General features: G+C 42.9%; 2 protein-coding genes across 2 annotated transcripts in view; one reads left to right on the top strand and one right to left on the bottom strand.

Moving 5' to 3' along the window:
• Position 1: 1 nt before the first annotated feature.
• Positions 2-6,256, bottom strand: LOC109900716 (serine incorporator 1-like). The gene is made up of 10 exons (XM_020496484.2): positions 6,125-6,256; positions 4,695-4,856; positions 4,388-4,581; positions 4,152-4,231; positions 2,513-2,650; positions 2,191-2,360; positions 1,975-2,065; positions 1,728-1,872; positions 1,366-1,590; positions 2-950 (listed from the first exon to the last, which is right to left on the bottom strand). The coding sequence occupies exons 1-10, from the start codon at positions 6,161-6,163 to the stop codon at positions 812-814; spliced, it is 1,383 nt and encodes a 460-aa protein (XP_020352073.1). The 5' UTR covers positions 6,164-6,256; the 3' UTR covers positions 2-811.
• A 5,406-nt stretch (positions 6,257-11,662) lies between these two features.
• LOC109900246 (cAMP-dependent protein kinase inhibitor beta-like) overlaps positions 11,663-19,618 on the top strand; it is a 29,935-nt gene continuing 21,979 nt past the window's right edge. The window contains exon 1 of the mRNA XM_020495934.2: positions 11,663-11,883. The gene's annotated coding sequence lies outside the window, so the exon portion shown is untranslated. The remainder of the gene's footprint in view (positions 11,884-19,618) is intronic.

Raw genomic sequence — 19,618 nt, 5'->3', positions numbered from 1 at the left:
AAATGCATGCTTTGCCTTAGTTTATTAAAAGGTGGGTTACAATGCACTTTAATACATGTCAAAAGACAAAAACAATTGTCAGTCTGCTGGAAATACTGAATACACATTTCTAGTATGTTAAAGCATCTACAAAATAATTTATCCACTGAACATCAGTATTTTACATTAAGATAACTCCAGTGTGAATCATAAGTAACAAGGTACACAAAACTGAAGGACTAATATCTGACCTACAACAAGATGTGCATGATCACAAAAGGGAAAGCTGTAGTTTCAGTTTTGCAATTTGGGAGGATGTTCTGAAAAGGAAAGCACAGCAAAGCATGATGGTAGATTAGCCTATAATATGCCACTGGTACATCACTGATGGAAATGAACCTAGGATTACAACAATGAGCTAATATCTGAAACCCTGCACTTCACTGCTACATATGCATAACTTAAAGCAAAGTGTAGCATATTATCAAACATCAAGCAGTCTTGCCCATTTTGTAACAAATCAATGGTTCTTTCTGAATGTCTCTTATCCAGAGTCAATTACAGTTGACAGAGTCCTTTCACTGACCATCTCTCCAAGCCCCAGCTACATTTACAACCCCAACTCAGCAAAAAACATTCTTTAACTTTGCAATAGGATAAAACATGGTACATAAAACACCCACGTATTCAATACTATAGCATGCATGCAGTATATTAACAAAAAGGGTGGGTGGGGAATGCACATACAGTATTTACAGAGCTTGTTCACCTTACGAGTTGAATATTCAAAATGATCATGAGCAAATGATTGCCCCCCTCATTCTTTAGATCATCAGTCGAAGTCTCGGTTGACCAGGACCAGTGGGGCTGCTAGGGTCCACACATAGAGGGCAATGCAGATCCAGCTGGAGGAGATCTTCACCCACACCGAGGGCCACTTGCTGGTCATTGTCTCATAGTTGGAGTCAGGGCTGAGAAAATCAAAAACAGACAAGTCAAACTCACGAGCGATAGATGCAAAAGAGGTCAATCAAACTTGACCAAAACAATAGAATTACCATAGAAATGTGTGGGGGAAAAGGGCCGTGAGGGAAAGATCTCATTTAGGCTACTGTTTGTGTGCATTTCACACTGAGGTAAAAATTGGAGTATAATGCTTGTATGGATGTCAACTCAAATACATGTCCATGTAATACTTAACCAATCTATTGCATTAGAGTTCAAAATGACTGACTACCACCACAGATTTGTTTACTAGCTATAAATTTATGCACAATGGCGTACGCGCGTAGCCGGTTTGGGTTCAGTGTAAGGCTACAGACTCATTACTGTTGCCTAGTTATCATCCTACTAGACCAAATAATCCAGGAGAGTGAGGATACACACCTGTACCAGTTGGTGAGGGTCATCATGATGTAGAGGGAGGCCAGGAAGAGCATGAAGTGGAAGAAGGAGTAGCTGTAGGTGACTCCTTCCTTCTCGTTGTCCACGGCCCGGTTCTCACCATCTTCCACGTCAAAGTTCTCAGGGTGGTGGCCATCCTCAATCAGAGAAGACTCGTCACTGGTCAGAGTCAGTTTGTTCACCTGGGTGTTGGAGGAGTTGCGGATGCTATAGGAATGAATGGATAACATGTTATTGTCAGGGTCAATAGCAACTGCACAAAGCTGGTAACTGGTAAAATAGCATTAGCAGTTTCTTCGAAGAGAAAACTGCAGACGTTGTTTGGGTCGGACTTGTTTCCTTACCTTGAGTACAGAACACACATCAGGAACAGGACCAGCCCCACAATACCCTGGGCATCCCACCACTGAACAACAGGGTGGTCCTTACCAGCTGGGGTGGTGTTGTTGAGGCCAATGATACCCAGCAAGCTTGGGTTGCATTTCCTGTCTGTGGATGGCAAAGACAAACACATTTACTTGAGTGCTTGTCTTGATGAAGAGTTAGCCATTTATTGGTGTATCGGAGACATTTGATCATTAAACTTCTCACCTGGCTCGTTGGTCATGGCAGACCAGGTGAGATACATGGTGTACAGAGTCACAATGGAAGACTGCAGCAACCCAGACCTTGGCTGGGACTCCTGTTGAGAAAAGTGAATGTGTCAGAACATATTATAATTACATGTTTATTATACAAGATGAAGGTCCAGAGACTAAGGTTTCTGGGGTACAACAGGTGACATGCTGGTCCAATGCACTTCCTTACCTGAATCTTGGGCAGGACGGACATGACTGAGGCTCCGACACACAGCAGCATGTTGACAGTGATGAAGGCCTTGTTCTCAGTGCAGCCGTCAGTGTGGGTGTAGTAGACGTAGAACATGATCAGAGACACCAAGGACAGGATGTAGTTGATGGTTGTAGCAGACAGCAGAGCTGCACGGGAGAATTTAGACTTACTGGTTATTTCTGGACAATGGGGACAGGGGGAGTTAAAAGTGTAGACACAGGGTTGCTTTAACTCAACCTGTCACCAGTGCATTTTCACAAGGTATTCTTAAAAGAGAAGCTCCTGTTGATTACCATACCTGCATACCAGCAGCGAGAGTTGCCCTCCTCCATCTTCTCCACCCAGGACTCATTCCAGGAGTGGGCAAAGTCTATCAGCAGGACCAGCTGGATCAGGATGAAGCAAAAAGCTCCAGCCATTCCTATGTAGAACCAAACTAAGGGAGAGAAGTGTGAACTAGCTGCAGGCTAAGTGAGTATTATTAGCTACACTTTCAGTACCAGTCAAAAGTTTGGACACCTACTCATTCAAGGGTTTTTCTTTATTTTTACTACTTGATATTCTTCAAAGTAGCCACCTTTTGCTTTGATGGCAGCTTTGCACATTCTTGGCACTCCCAACCAGCTTCATGAGTTAGTCACCTGGAATGCATTTCAATTAACAGGTGTGCCTTGTTAAAAGTACATTTGTGGAATTTATTTCCTTGTTAATACGTTTGAGCCAATTAGTTGTGTTGTGACAAGAAAGGGGTGGTATACAGAAGAAAGCCCTATTTGTTAAAAGACCAAGTCCATATTATGGCAAGAACAGCTCAAATAAGCAAAGAGAAACGACAGTCCATCATTACCTTAACACATGAAGGTCCGTCAATGTGGAAAATGTCAAGAACTTTTAAAGTTTCTTCAAGTGCAATTGCAAAAACCATAAAGCGCTATGATGAAACTGGCTCTTATCAGGACCGCCACAGGAAAGGAAGACCCAGAGTTACCTTTGCTGCACAGAACAAGTTCATTAGAGTTATCAGCCTCAGAAATTGCAGCCCAAATAAATGCTTCAGAGTTCAAGTAACAGACACATCTTAACTTCAACTGTTCAAAGGAGACTGCGTGAATCAGGCCTTTGTGGTCAAATTACTGCAAAGAAACCACTACTAAAGGACACCAATAATAAGAAGAGACTTGCTTGGGCCAAGAAACACGAGCAATGGACATTAGACCGGTGGAAGTCTGAGCCCAAATGTAAGATTTTTGGTTCCAACCTCCGTGTCTTTGTGAGACAGAGAGTAGGTGAACGGATGATCTCTGGATGTGTGGTTCCCACCATGAAGCATGGAGGAGGTGTGATGGTACTTTGCTGGTGACACGGTGTGATTTATTTTGAATTCAAGGCAGACTTAACCAGCATGGCTACCACAGCATTCTGCAGCGATACACCATCCCATCTGGTTTGCGCTTATTGGGACTATCATTTGTTTTTCAACAGGACAATGACCCAACACACCTCCAGGGTGTGTAAGGTCTATTTAACCAAGAAAGAGATTGATGAGTGCTGCATCAGATGACCTGGCCTCCACAATCACCCAACCTCAACTCAATTGAGATGGTTTGGGATGAGTTAGACTGCAGAGTGAAGGAAAAGCAGCCAACAAGTGCTCAGCATATGTGGGAACTCCTTCAAAACTGTTGGAAAAGCATTCCAGGTGAAGCTGGTTGAGAGCATGCCAAGAGTTTGCCAAGCTGTCATCAAGACAAAGGTTGGCTACTTTGAAGAATCTAAAATGTGTTATTTCATAGTTTTGATGTCTTCACTATTATTCTACAATGTAGAAAATATTAAAAATAAAGAAATCCTTGAATGAGTAGGTGTCCAAACTTTTGACGAGTACTGTATATTTCTATGAGACAGAAAAACATTATTTGTATGAAAAGGGCCATTACCAGTTGTGAAGGGACCCTCTGGAATGAAGAATGCACCAATGGTAATGGCAGTCGCAGAAGCAAACTTGAAGAACCAAAACCTAAAAGAAAGCATAAGTATTTTAACTGATCGACCTGTTTGAACTTAAATATACTTATGGATACCCTTGTTCCTTATTTCTCTTCCTGCATTGCAGTATATAATGCTTACTGATATTGTCATTACCCATATATGAAGAGGACATAGTGCTATTTACCCATTGTGTATAGTAGCTCTGGGATCCTGGCTACTCTTGACTTTGACCATGAGGAGGGAGAAGAGCAGGAAGAACATTGCCATGCCGAAGCAGATACGGTACACAGCCTTGTAGCCAACCAAGACATCACAGTTGACATGACCCTCCACACCTGGAATTGATGTACCCATTCCCCCATCACAGAATCCTGGAATCTGCAAGAGCCAAGATGCACAAGTAACTCGTCAGGCCAAACAAAAATGTGTAGAATTAGTTGTCTTAACTGTAAATGTTGTATATCAAATACATAAAACACATAGTTTGGTACCTTCTTGAGCTGCTCTTCCATCCCTGGCATGAGCATAACGCATGCGATGCCCACACACAGCAGGAGGAAGAAGGCATAGATGAGTCGGGTGACAGTGGAGTTATTCCCACTGGGGCAGCATTTGCACAGCAGACAGGGGGCAGTGCCACACAGGCAGGGGATCTACAAGGCAAGAAAAGGGAATGGGGTTAAATATGATTAAAACCAATTAGCTAAGTCATACAAGTATAGAACTGATGCTGACAAAATAATATATCTGCCCACCGCTGAATGGTTTTACAGTTAGGCTATATTCTAAGTACAAAGTCAATAGGGTTTTCATTCATTGATCAAATTTAATACATCTACGTAGGGTTGACATAACACCAACACACTTGTTTTTCCCAAGTTGCTAACTGCGTTGGAAACCAAATCTCTGCTAATAATAGAGATCTGGCCACGGCATGTGTCAAACCTAATCAAGTTGATACCAATGTGGAGGAGAGACCAGGCAGTTAATGGTACACTTTTAGCTTAAATAGTTTCAGGAATATTATTAGTTAAACTAAATAGGAAACAATACCAGACATATGCCTAACTGAACTGAGTGCCGTTAAATTCAAAAGTATTTTAATGACCCACATTTCACAATGCACTGGTGGCCTAACTGGAGACGTCACAGTTAACGGTTATCTGACATTTGATTCTGTTTTGATGCCTAGCCACGGTGTTGCAATATTTCCAAGTACCGGGCAGTAGCTAGCTGGTTAAAATGATCATCATGTTATTGATAAACAATCGTCATATGCAGGTTGACAGTTCGCTCCCCGAACTGGTTTGCTTTGCTTGCTCTCTGTACGTTTACATTTTCAATTCTACAGCAATGTAGGCCTACTTGAGACCTAGCTAGATAACCGCTAACGTTAACTATGACGTCTCCAGTTAGGCCACCAGTGCATTGTGAAATGTGGGTCATTAAAATACTCTTGAACATATAGGCACTATCAATAACAAAGTGGCTATCTAGCTAGTAAGCTAGTCTCAAGTAGGCCTACATTGCTGTAGAATTGAACATGTAAACGTACAGAGAGCAAGCAAAGCAAACCAGTTCGGGGATCGAACTGTCAAAACCTGCATATGACGAGTGTTTATCAATGACATGACGATTTTAACCATCCAACGTTAGCTAGCTAAAATTGTGGTCATGTTTTAGAAAGAATACCCGGGGACAATTTGTATTTGATTAAAAGGCAATGCACCAAGCCACACTGAACAGGGAACCACCCTGGCTTTGTTGTTGTGCATTGACGCTAACACAGCTACAATTACTTTAGGATTACTGTAGCTAGTGAAACTGCCGTCTGAATAAATATTTGATTCGGTCCGTTTTTTAAAAAAGTGGATCTGAGTGATGTCGACTTATTTTAATTATCATAAAAACGAAGGCTTACCCAACTCGCCATGGAACACAGTCCGAGAACGGCCCCCATGATGTTTTGCCGAAATAAGACTTCTCTGTGCTGTAAAAGATGGATGCTTTTCGTCTGTTTACAACACAATCGCGCTTCTTCTTAGGATTTGGTTCGTGGATCGCATCCAATTGAAGGTGCATATACCGCCATCTACTGTACTGGTGTGTGAGGCATTTCACGGCCTACTGTACCTACATTAAATTATGTACCCACATTAAATTACACAAAATGTGAGAAAATTAAAAGTGCCCTGCCAACTATTAACCCTAAAAAAAAACACCCCATTCCACTATTTAACCCTATCTAATCCTACTCCAGACCAAAGGTCTGAGAGGATAGAACTCAACCACTCAACACCCCATGCAACTGTTCTGCAAAAAATCCTTGCAATCCAAAGTACTTCTCTGCGGCAGCCACCACAACCTCTATTTTCTGTGACTTCTGATCCATTTCTACAGTATAATTGACATCCATGGCTATGAATACCAAAAATCACACCTTACTGAAGCACAAATTCTTCCCATCGCTCTCTCTCTTGGGCTCTGCCTATCCACAGGAATCCTCTCAATATCCCTCACCCTGTACCCATCTTCCGCTACCATTCTCGTCACTGCTCCTGCACACTTCTCAGATCTACGGATCTCCCTACTACACACTACTGCAACATGCCCATAACTAGCATTTTCGGAAAACAAAAGTTCTCATGGGATAACTTACACTTCCGGCAATTAAACAAGCTAAGCATCAGTATAGAGACAAAGTAGAGTCGCAATTCAATGGCTCAGACACGAGAGGTATGTGGCAGGGTCTACAGTCAATCACGGACTACAAATGGAAAACCAGCCCTGTCTCGGACCACGATGTGTTGTTTAGTTTGTCTTGCTCCCAGACAAACTAAACAACTTCTTTGCTAGCTTTGAGGACAACACAGTGCCACTACATGGCCCGCTATCAAAAATATGTGGGCTCTCCTTCACTGCAGCCAACGTGAGTAAAACATTTAAACGTGTTAACCCTCGCAAGGCTGCTGGCCCAGACGGCATCCCCAGCCGCTTCCTCAGAGCATGCGCAGACCAGCTGGCTGGTGTGTTTACGGACATATTCAATCAATCCTTATCCCAGTCTGCTGGTCCCACATGCTTCAAGAGGGCCACCATTGTTCCTGTTCCCAAGAAAGCGAAGGTAACTGAGCTAAATGACTATCGCCCCGTAGCACTCACTTCTGTCATCATCAAGTGCTTTGAGAGACTAGTCAAGGACCATATCACCTCCACCCTACCTGACACCCTAGACCCACTCCAATTTGCCTACTTCTCCAATAGGTCCACAGACAACGCAATCGCAATCACACTGCACACTGCCCTAACCCAGCTGGACAAGAGGAATACCTATGTAAGAATGCTGTTCATCGACTACAGCTCAGCATTTAACACCATAGTACCCTCCAAACTCGCATTAAGCTCAAGACCCTGGGTCTCGACCCCACCCTGTGCAACTGGGTCCTGGACTTCCTGACGGGCCGCCCCCAGGTGGTGAGGGTAGGTAAAAACATCTCCACCCCGCTGATCCTCAACACTGGAGCCCTCTTCTGTACTCCCTGTTCACCCATGACTGCGTGGCCATGCATGCATTCAACTCAATCATCAAGTTTACAGACGACACTACAGTGGTAGGCTTGATTACCAACAACGACGAGACGGCCTACAGGGAGGAGATGAGGCCCCTCGGAATGTGGTGTCAGGAAAATAACCTCACACTCAATGTCAACCAAACAAAGGAGATGATCATGGACTTCAGGAAACAGCAGAGGGAGCAGTAGTGGAGAAGGTGGAAAGTTTTAAGTACCTGGTCCAGGTAATGGTCCACCCACGCAGACAGCGTGGTGAAGATGGTGCAGCAGCGCCTCTTCAACCTCAGGAGGCTGAAGGAATTCAGCTCGTCACCAAAAACACCTAAACTTTTACAGATGCACAATCGAGAGCATCCTGTCGGGCTGTGTCACCGCCTGGTACGGCAAATGCTCCGCCCACAACCGGAAGGCTCTCCAGAGGGTAGTGAGGTCTGCACATCGCATCACCGGGGGCAAACTACCTGCCCTCCAGGACACCTACACCACCCGATGTCACAGGAAGGCCAAAAAGGTCATCAACCACCCGAGCCACTGCCTGTTCACCCCGCTATCATCCAGAAGGCGAGGTCAGTACAGGTGCATCAAAGCGGGGACCGAGAGACTGAAAAACAGCTTCTATCTCAAGGTCATCAGACTGTTAAACAGCCACCACTAACATTGAGTGGCTGCTGCCAACACACTGACTCATCTCTAGCCACTTTAATAATGAAAAAATGGATGTAATAAATGTATCACTAGCCACTTTAAACAATGCGACTTTATATGTTTACATACCCTACATTACTCATCTCATATGTATATACTGTACTCTATACCATCTACTGCATCTTGCCTATGCCGTTCGGCCATCGATCATTCATATATTTTTAAGTACATATTCTTATTCATTCCTTTATATTTGTGTGTATAAGGTAGTTGTTGTGAAATTGTTAGGTTAGATTACTTGTTAGATATTATTACACAGTCTGAACTAGAAGCACAAGCATTTCGCTACACTCGCATTAACATCGTCTAACCATGTGTATGTGACAAATAAAATTTGATTTGATTTAAGAAAATAACTTGTCCTAATTGCATTTTCATATCACGTTGAATTGGCTTACTTCTTAGCTGTTTCCTAATTTTAATAATTGAGTCACACACATGTAAATACCCCCTGAGCACAAATGCTGTGGATAGAGAAAAAGAGAATGTGTGGGAAATAAGTATGATTCATGCATGGCTTTTTCAGTGAGCGAAGGGCTACTGTTAAAGTTCACAGTCGACAAATCATCCATGATGTTAGATCAGATATTTGGTAGCTCTATCACCTTTAGGCTATTTTGGATAAACATATTCTGGATATGGAGAATTAGGAAGTCATCCATGAGTGCTTTGAGTTTCAGAAGTAGCCTCGCACGAGCCTTGGCTTGTGAGTTTCACATGGGCATCAGTTTTCCAGATACCATGCTCAGGTGATAATTGAGCCTTTCCTCACTGAGCATGACCCTATTCTTTACCCTGTTTGGTTTGGATGAAAGCCTTACATAGGCCTACTCTGTACAGTAAGAGTCAGTGACTCCTTGTTCAGACAGTACTCATAAAACTAATTGCATTAATGGGAATCGGGAAAGATTAGGGACACCGTAGCCTAATTCTATCAAGGGTCGTCATGTATTAAGGCAGTTCGTTTTACCTCTCCAAGCTACTATAGCAAAGAAACTCTGACTATAGCCTGTCACTAATTATTTAGTAGAATAGGAAAGTCTAGGGGAAATTCATGCATAACACTTTTCTCACCATCACAAGAGACCAACAATTTGAGACTCTTGAAATGGATTTGCATCATTACATGTGTCACACCCTGACCATAGTTTGCTTTGTATGTTTCTATGTTTTGTTTGGTCAGGGTGTGATCTGAGTGGGCATTCTATGTTGGATGTCTAGTTTGTCTGTTTCTGTGTTTGGGCCTGATATGGTTCTCAATCAGAGGCAGGTGTTAGTCATTGTCTCTGATTGGGAACCAGATTTAGGTAGCATGTTTTGTGTTGGGTTTTGTGGGTGGTTGTTTCCTGTCTTTGTGTTTGTTGCACCAGATAGGGCTGTTTTGGTTTTGTATTATGTTCATGTAGAGTTTTCCTATTAAAAAACATGAACTATAACCATGCTGCATTTTGGTCCGCCTTTCCTTCCCAGGAGGAAAGCTGTTACAACAAGGTTCACAACACAAAATTGTGCTGTTAATCAAATTTAAATTTGATTTGTCTCATACACATTTTGCAGATTTTATTGCAGCTGCAGTGAAATGCTCATGTTTCTAGCTCCAACATTGCAGTGGCTTTGTCCCAGTTTAGTTAGTCTGTTTTCTCCAGCTGAAAAGGGGTGCATATGTTCCCTGTCCTCCCATGCATATTTAATATCACAATTATACCATGGAAAATTCATTTTCTCTTTGGCTGTCTGGTCTAGGATTCAGTGTTACATTTCATAATTGAGTACATTTCCAGAACCTCATTGCTCATTTTATTTCTGGGAAGAGAGCAATTGTGGAGGTGACACATCCCCTAGTGTTCAGTGATGCATAGGCATATTCTACAAATAGATGAACCACTACACAATAAATGAATTCAAGCATTCATTTGGTAGGATACCTTAATCCATTAGACTTTGCAATGACTGAAATAGGCCTGTGTCTCTTATTGTATGACCAGTACATTCAAACTTCTGACCCACTGGGAATGTGATGAAAGAAATACGTTTGCCCAGCAACAGCCCCAAAACATCACTGCTCTAGAGGAGATCTGCATGGAGGAATGGGCCAAAATACCAGCAACAGTGTGTGAAAACCTTGTGAAGCCTTACAGAAAACATTTGACCTCTGTCATTGCCAACAAAGGGTATATAACAAAGTATTGAGAAACTTTTGTTATTGACCAAATACTTATTTTCCACCATAATTTGCAAATAAATTCATTAAAAATCCTACAATGTGATTTTCTGGATTTTTTTTCTCATTTTGTCTGTCATAGTTGAACCTATGAAAATGACAGGCCTCTTTCAGCTTTAAGTGGGAGAACTTGCACAATTGGTGGCTGATTAAATACTTTTTTGCCCCACTGTGTGTGTGTGTGTGTGTGTGTGTGTGTGTAATATATATATATAACACAGGGCTGTAAACCCAAACAAAGAGTGAGATGTAAACCTCTAATAAATACATGGGACGAGACACATAATAACACTAGTACACACTAACATGCAAGTCACTACAACAGAGCACAGGTACTCACAACACCAACGGACATGGAGCAATAATCAACATGAACAGAGGGCACATATATACACATACTAATCAGGGGGAATGGGAACCAGGTGTGCTTAATGAGACAAGACAGTCCAGGGTTGGTGGTAATGATCCAGTTCAGTGACTCCTAGAAGGCTGGTGATATAGACCTCAGGAGCTGGTGAACAGAGTGTCAACATCAGTACCGGAGGAATCCGTGACAATACAGAGTACTGGTGACTCCTTACTCCCCCACTTCATTCACTGCAATGCAATACACGGTATATGGGATACTTTTTGGGTTGTAGAGAAAATACTTTTCTACTTCTCTCAGCTAAATTGGGGTGGGAAATACTCAGTAGTTCCTCTACTAACCAAATATGTGTAGTTTGGGAAGGGGACTGTGTCATACATATCCAGCAGCACTTCGTTCTCCACCAGCTCCATAGCCCAATGCAATACACTGTAATAGACTGTACATGGGATACAGAGAGAGAACTTTACTATCTGTCTCAGATAAAGTGGTGTGGGAAATACTCATTAGAGTCTCTACTAACCATAACATTGCTTTTATTTGGAAGGTTTCTTCATTTCCGAAAGAACGTGACGTCATCATTTGTGCTGCTGGTAGAATACTAGTTCTGGGTGATCAAAAAAATATCGTTCTGTGTGATGTCACCGCGGCGGAGATAGTTATCCTCGCACTTAAATAAAGAGAGTAGAGGAAATCACGATGAGGGCAGACTGTGTGCACCGAGTCCTTTCCATGGGTTGTCGATGGTGAAATATCTATTTCGTTGGAGCGCAAATAAATAACATTCTCGTAACAATCATTGTTCTACACATTGGGTAAGTAGGTGTCACAATATATCTTATTTTGGCAGGTTTCTCGTCGTCAGGTTGTTGCCAAATGCCGTCAAGTAGCCTACAATCTGCTGTAGCCTAATTTATGGGCAAGTTATAGGCTACAGCAGATTGTAGGCTACTACAAGTTTTTAATTCAGCTGGTTATTATTGTCGTTGCTGTTGAAACCTGCAACCAGAAAATGTTGGTCATGTCAATTCAACGCACGACCATGCCGTATGCAATGTCATGCATAAAGGCTACAATGCACAGAGATGTGTGAGAGCAACCTTTTTGTCAATTGATGGATTCGTTGCACATGTATTCCATCGTTATGGAAAAAAACATGTTGTATGTGATGCAGAAGAATATCAACGAATATCAGTCATACATATGCCACTTGGGATTGATTGATTATCAGGATCATTAAAAGGCATATGCTATTATTTGATCATAAATGCGTTTTATTTGAATGACACATCCTCCTCTCCTGTCTTCCCCAATGACGTTTGCCTTTGATGGCTATTGAATACTTGAAAACCCAGCATACCTATCTCAAACACAATGGTCTGTCCCTCTGTCTACCTGTCCGTCTACTTGGCTGATCACAAGGAACAAACATGATCATATTAATCAATGTTTCCTTTTAACTTTTGTTGATATTCTCCTGCTGATTAAATAAAGCATGGTTGTATAAACATGGGTCTTGTCTATTGAATGAGCTGTTTACGATGAATGTGAGTCAGCCAGCAGCTTTCTTATCACAAAATTCAACCCCGTGGTTTAAAATAGTGTTTGGCCATCATGCATCATGCAGTAAGATGTTGTAGTTATGGTGACCTCCAAGCACTAGGTTTATTATTGGTTGCAGCATGCATTTCATGCCAGTGCTCTGACTCTCTAACTCCTGCTGATTAGAGGGTAAGCACCATGTTATTCCCTCCACACCCACCATCAACACATCTACTGTACCAGTCAACACCTGCCCTGAGAGACCACATGCTTGGAAGAATAATAAGCCAGCCCGGGGAAATGTGTTGATTATGATATGGAGAAAGAAGAGATTGCAGACACATTCTAATCTTAAATCTGTCGACTGCCTACTCTAGTCTTTAGAATCCTGTGTAACGTAATTTCCAGACCCTCTCGTACAATCTGTCTGACCTTCTCCACCATCAAATCAAATCAAATGTTATTGGTCACATACACATGGTTAGCAGATATTAATGCGAGTGTAGCGAAATGCTTGTGCTTCTAGTTCCGACCGTGCTGTAATCTCTAACAAGTAATCTAATAATTTCACAATAACTACCTTATGCACACAAGTGTAAAGGAATGAATAAGAATATGTACATATAAATATATGGATGAGCGATGGCTGAACAGCCGAACGGCATAGGCAAGAGGCAGTAGATGGTATAGAGTACAGTATATACATGTGAGATGAGTAATGTAAGGTATGTAAACATTATATAAAGGGGCATTGTTTAAAGTGACTAGTGATACATTTATTACATCCAATTTTTTATTATTAAAGTGGCTAGAGATTTGAGTCAGTATGTTGGCAGCAGCCACTCAATGTTAGTGGTGGCTGTTTAACAGTCTGATGGCCTTGAGATAGAAGCTGTTTTTCAGTCTCTCGGTCCCAGCTTTGAAGTGACTATGCATATATGATAAACAGAGAGTAGCAGCAGCGTAAAAGAGGGGTTGTAGGGTGGAGGGACACAATGCAAATAGTCCGGGTAGCCATTTGATTACCTGTTCAGGAGTCTTATGGCTTGGGGGTAAGAAATGTTGAGAAGCCTTTTTGTCCTAGACTTGGCACTCCGGTACCGCTTGCCATGTGGTACTAGAGAGAACAGGAAGTCCAGGATCCGGTTGCAGAGGGAGGTGTTTAGTCCCAGGATCCTTAGCTTAGTGATGAGCTTTGAGGGTACTATGGTACTGAGCTGTAGTCAATGAATAGCATTCTCACATAATAGTTCCTTTTGTCCAGGTGGAAAAGGGCAGTGTGGAGTGCAATAGAGTGCATCATCTGTGGATCTGTTTGGCAGGTATGCAAATTGGAGTGGGTCTAGGGTTTCTGGGATAATGGTGTTGATGTGAGCCATTACCAACCTTTCAAAGCACTTCATGGCTACGGACGTGAGTGCTACGGGTCTGTAGTCATTTAGGCAGGTTGCCTTTGTGTTGTTGGGCACAGGGACTATGGTGGTCTGCTTGAAATATGTTGGTATTACAGACTCAATCAGGAACATGTTGAAAATGTCAGTGAAGACACCTGCCAGTTGGTCAGCACATGCCCGGAGAACACATCCTGGTAATCCGTCTGGCCCCGCAGCCTTGTGTATGCTGACCTGTTTAAAGGTCTTACTCACGTCGGCTACGGCAAGCGTGATCACACAGTCGTCCGGAAACAGCTGATGCTCTCATGCATGCCTCAGTGTTGCTTGCCTCGAAGCGAGCATAGAAGTGATTTAGCTCGTCTGGTAGGCTCGTGTCACTGAGCAGCTCGGGGTTGTGCTTCCTTTGTAGTCTGTAATAGTTTGCAAGCCCTGCCACATAAGATGAGCATCGTAGCTGGTGTAGTATGATTCAATCTTAGCCCTGTATTGACGCTTTGCCTGTTTGATGGTTCGTCGGAGGGCATAGCAGGATTTCTTGTAAGCTTCCGGGTTAGAGTCCCGCACCTTGAAAGTGGCAGGTCTACCGCTTTTAAGGTGCAGGAAATGTCCGTAAATACACCAGCCAGCTGGTCTGCGCATGCTCTGAGTTCGTGGCTAGGGATGCCGTCTGGGCTGGCAGCCATGCGAGGATTAACACGTTTAAATATTTTACTCACGTTGGCTGCGGTGAAGGAGAGCCCGCAGGTTTTGGTAGCGGGCCATGTCAGTGGCACTGTATTGTCCTCAAAGCGAGCAAAGAAGTTGTTTAGTTTGTCTGGGAGCAAGACGTCGGTGTCCGCGACGGGTCTGGTTTTCTCTTTGTAATCCATGATTGACTGTAGACCCTGCCACACACGTCTCGTGTCTGAGCCGTTGAATTGTGACTCTACTTTGTCGCTTAGCTTGTTTGATTGCCTTGCGGAGGGAATAGCTACACTGTTTGTATTCGTTCATGTTCCCGGTCACCTTGCCATGATTAAAAGTAGTGGTTTGTGCTTTCAGTTTTGCGCGAATGCTGCCATCAATCCACGGATTCTGGTTGGGGAAGGTTTTAATAGTCACAGTGGGTACAACATCACCGATACACTTGCTAATAAACTCGCTCACCGAATCAGCATATTACATCAATGTTGTTGTCCCAGTCCACGTGATCGAAGGAATCTTGAAGTGTGGAATCAGATTGGTCGGACCAGTGTTGAACAGACCTGAGCACTGGCGCTTCCTGTTTTAGTTTCTGTCTATAGGCTGGGAGTAACAAAATGGAGTCGTGGTTAGATTTTCAGAATTTTGCCAGCCCAGGTTTGCGCATTCGATATGCTGATAACATTTAGGGAGCCTTGTTTTCAGATTAGCCTTGTTAAAAATCCCAAGCTACAATAAATGCCGCCTCAGGATATGTGGTTTCCAGTTTACATAGAGTCCAATGAAGTTCTTTCAGTGCCGTCGAGGTGTCTGCTTGGGGGGATATACACGGCTGTGTAATCGAAGAGAATTCTCTTGGTAGATATTCCTGTCGGCATTTGATTGTAAGGAATTCTAGGTCAGGTAAACAGAAGGACTTGAGTTCCTGTATGTTGTTATGACCACACCATGACTCATTAATCATAAGGCATACACCCCCACCCTCCTTCTTACTCTAGTCTTTAGAATCCTGTGTAACGTAATTTCCAGACCCTCTCGTACAATCTGTCTGACCTTCTCCACCATATTGTAGTGTGTCATTTTAACATTCAAACAGTGCCACTCAGCTTGGACCAGGCTGTTGTTGTCTACTGACTGCTGTATTTTCTAAAGAGGATACTAAAAGTAGAAATGAAATGTTGTTAACGCATATCCAGAGTGACGGATGAAGTTGCAGGGGACATAGTATTTACAACCCCTCTACTTCCTCTGGGCAGCACTGACTCAAATAGACTCAGACGGGTGCCCCTTCACCTCACAACACTATGTCGTTATCATTATTCTCTGGAAATGTAAAGAGGGAGGTGAAGAACGCTGTTTACCCTTTTAACATTAGAGGTGGGGTTTGTCTGTCCCTAGCTGGCTGCTGCCTATAGGCTTATATTCCTGCTAACTGGAGCTTGTCCGGTGTTAGATATGCAGTTATTACTATTCATTATTCAAGTGAACTAGTGTCATACATCATCTGCCAGCCTGTCACTCAGGATCTAAATGTCACAGTAGGTAATTCCAATATGGTCAATCGTGACTGTACTTTAAAAAAACATTCAGTTAATGAGCTTAGGAGGATCCAGGTGCGTCCCATTTGTATTATCCTCTTAATTGGCTGTGTTGATGACAGAGAATTACCAATGGTGTCTGTCTACTAGTATGTGTAATTACACACATGGGAATGAAAAGTGCAGTTTGGTATCACTTATTTTCCTGTTGTCACATTGTGTCGTGTCTACACATTAATTGTTTTTCTCAGGCACGTCTGTTAAAACAAATGCGAAAAGAAACTGTGCCTGTTGTATCAAACAAATAAAGTGTAAGGTGCAACTAAATCAGTTTCATCAAGAGTGTTTGATCGAAGACACCCCTACCTGAAAGCCCCAGAGACCAACAAAGTCTTTTAAAGATGGTGTCTGAAGGGATTAGTCAGGTAAACACTGTCAATAGGTGATATTTCAATTTGGACATCCTTAACTACCTGCGAGCTGCGACTCAGGAAATATTTTTTTGTAACAGTTGTAGCTCACTCTGTTTGAAGTCTTTTTTTTCATCAAGTATCATCAAGGCGCCTGTGATTGTCTTTGACAGTTTCTGTGCTGGTATTTCACTGGCAATGCCCCAGGAGGGATCCTTTTTCCCATCATTCCTCTCTTCTGCCTGGCTCTCTCTCAGCTCAGTCAGCAGCACAGTAATTGGCTCTTGTGAAACCGGCTCAGTTTTAGCACATAGCCAAGCATGCTCTCGCTCCTCTCACTGTTGAGTCAATAAAATTATCACAAATCGGTCCCTCTGTGGAAGACTAACAGGTCCTTGTGGGGGTGGGGGGGTATGTATCAAAATCTATCACATTGGCATTCTGGACCACTCTGCCAGAGACAGAACAGCTTGCAGAGACTGCTGCACACATATGTTATCTCTGTGACATATTGACAATAAGACTAAACTATGTATTGGATGTATTACTAATGCTTTATTCATACTATTGGGTCGCATTTTGCCCTTTTTAGCCCCTTAAACCTCTGGCATTTTGGTAATGAATGGAGCCATGGGTTAGGTGGTTAAACAGCAAAACAATAAAATCCCATATTGTTGTGTTTATTTTGTGTACTGTAGTAGAGTGTTAAGGTCATCCCCTGGATTAGGGTTTTGGAGTAATTCGATCTTTTAGTGATTAAAGCTTCATTACACTGTTGTTGCCACGCTGGATTAGGATCCAAATGTGCTGATTGGCCCATCGACCCACTGTGAACCGCAGTATTCCTCAGAGGTTCCTACCCTATGGGTATGTCCATGTTCATCTGCCTGTATCTAAGTCCCTTTGGGTCACCAGCTGCCAGTTTGTCACTGACAAGAGAACAGTGGAGTACTATAATGTTGCAGTGCCAGTATTGCATGATACACATGCAGGAACCCGATGAGTGCACTTAGCTCTCACTGGTAGTGCCCACAATTATGCTACTCTAGTCTACACAGTGCAGTGGTGCATCCCAAAACGAGTCATTTTAAGACCACAACACAGGTTGTGTTCCTTGTTCCTAGGGCCACAGTTGGCAATCCATACCAGACATTGATTGTCTTTAAAACACAGATAAACTACGTTGTAAGTCTGATTATTACCATACATATCATTCACTTAGCACACACAATGCCGGGTGAAGAGCCCCACAGACACACAGCTCTGTGGCCTAATCCTTATCTTTATCCAGCCTTGTGTAAAGTCTGAGTTTTGGGCCAATAAAACGACCAGGATCGTGTTATCTTAAATCACTGGATTTGAACTGAGTTATCACAGAGGCTAAAAATAAACCACTAGCAATCTAGGCTGTACTCGTCGCTCTGCTTTATATCCTGTGTTACACTCTGAAAATAAATCTGCGGTTGAACAAGACACTGTATGAGGAATAACAAATATGAGACAGACCGCCTAGCTGTCAACGTTTGGCCACAACCGACCGCACAACTGCCTGGTAAACTCTTCAACAAGGAGGATGTTTTTTTCTAGACTGCCCTATGTGATTTGCAGAAATGGCACTCTCATTTCCTGCTAAACAAACTGCCTGTCTGCTAATGTAGTCTGTGACACATATGGGCCGATATAAAGACAAGTGTGGCATTCACAAAGTGTTTGTTATCAACCTCTGGCAAGAATTCTCTCTGATGTGAAGAAACAAATTATTTATTAAAGCCCATGATAATTAAAAGAGATGATTGTTTCTCCTTCCATGTGTAATATACCTTGTTAATCTGGATTGTTTTAAACATAATTTCTGTGGAAATTGGAAAGAGAAGTATTGATTGACTGATTATGAATGAGGGTCTGTAGGCCTACTACAAATGTACTATTTCACATGAGGCCAAATAGATACACTACATGGCCAAAAGTATGAGGACATCTGCTCGTCGAACATCTAATTCCAAAATGATGGGCATTAATATGGAGTTGGTCCCCCCTTTGCTGCTATAACAGCCTCCACTCTCCTGGGAAAGTCTTCCACTAGATGTTGAAACAGTGCTGCGGGGACCATTCAGCCACAAGAGCATTAGTGAGGTCTGGGACTTATGTTGGATGATTAGGCCTGGCTCGCAGTCGACATTCCAATTCATCCCAAAGAGGTGTTTGATGGTAGAGGTCATGGCTCTGTGCAGGCCAGTCAATGTCTTCCACTCCGATCTCGACAAATAATTTCTGTATGGACCTCGCTTTGTGCACAGGGCATTGTCATGCTGAAACAGGAAAGGGCCTTCCTGTTGCCACAAAGTTGGGAGCACAGAATCATCTAGAATGTCATTGTATGCTGTAGCATTAAGATTCCCCTTCACTGGAACTAAGAGGTATAGCACGAACCATGAAAAACAGCCCCAGACCATTTTTCCTTCTCCAACAAACTTTACAGTTGGCACTATGCATTGGGGCAGGTAGCGTTCTCCTGGCATCCGTCAAACTCAGATTCATCTGTCAGATGGTGAAGCGAGATACATCACTCCAGAGAACGCGTTTCGACTGCTCCAAATTCCAATGGCGGCGAGCTTTCGACCACTCCAGATGACATTTGGCATTGTGCATGGTAATCTTAGGCTTGTGTGCCGCTGCTCGGCCATGGAAACCCATTTCATGATGCCCCTGATGAACAGTTATTGTGCTGACGTTGCTTCCAGAGGCAGTTTGGAACTTTTTTTTATGCGCTGCGCGCTTCAGCACCCAGCGGCCCCGTTCTGTGAGCTTTTGTGGCCTACTATGACAGTGCCATTTTGAAAGTCACTAAGCTCTTCAGTAAGGCCATTCTACTGTCAATATTTGTCTATGGAGATTGTATGGCTGTATGCTCAATTATATACACCTGTCAGCAACAGGTGTGGCTGAAACAGGCAAATCCACTAATTTGAAGGGGTGTCCACATAC

The sequence above is a fragment of the Oncorhynchus kisutch genome, linkage group LG12 (genome assembly GCF_002021735.2).
Source record: "Oncorhynchus kisutch isolate 150728-3 linkage group LG12, Okis_V2, whole genome shotgun sequence".
NCBI classification, from domain to species: Eukaryota; Metazoa; Chordata; class Actinopteri; order Salmoniformes; family Salmonidae; genus Oncorhynchus; species Oncorhynchus kisutch.
The sequence above is the reverse complement of the archived record's forward strand: the minus strand, read 5'-3'. Positions and strand labels throughout refer to the sequence as shown.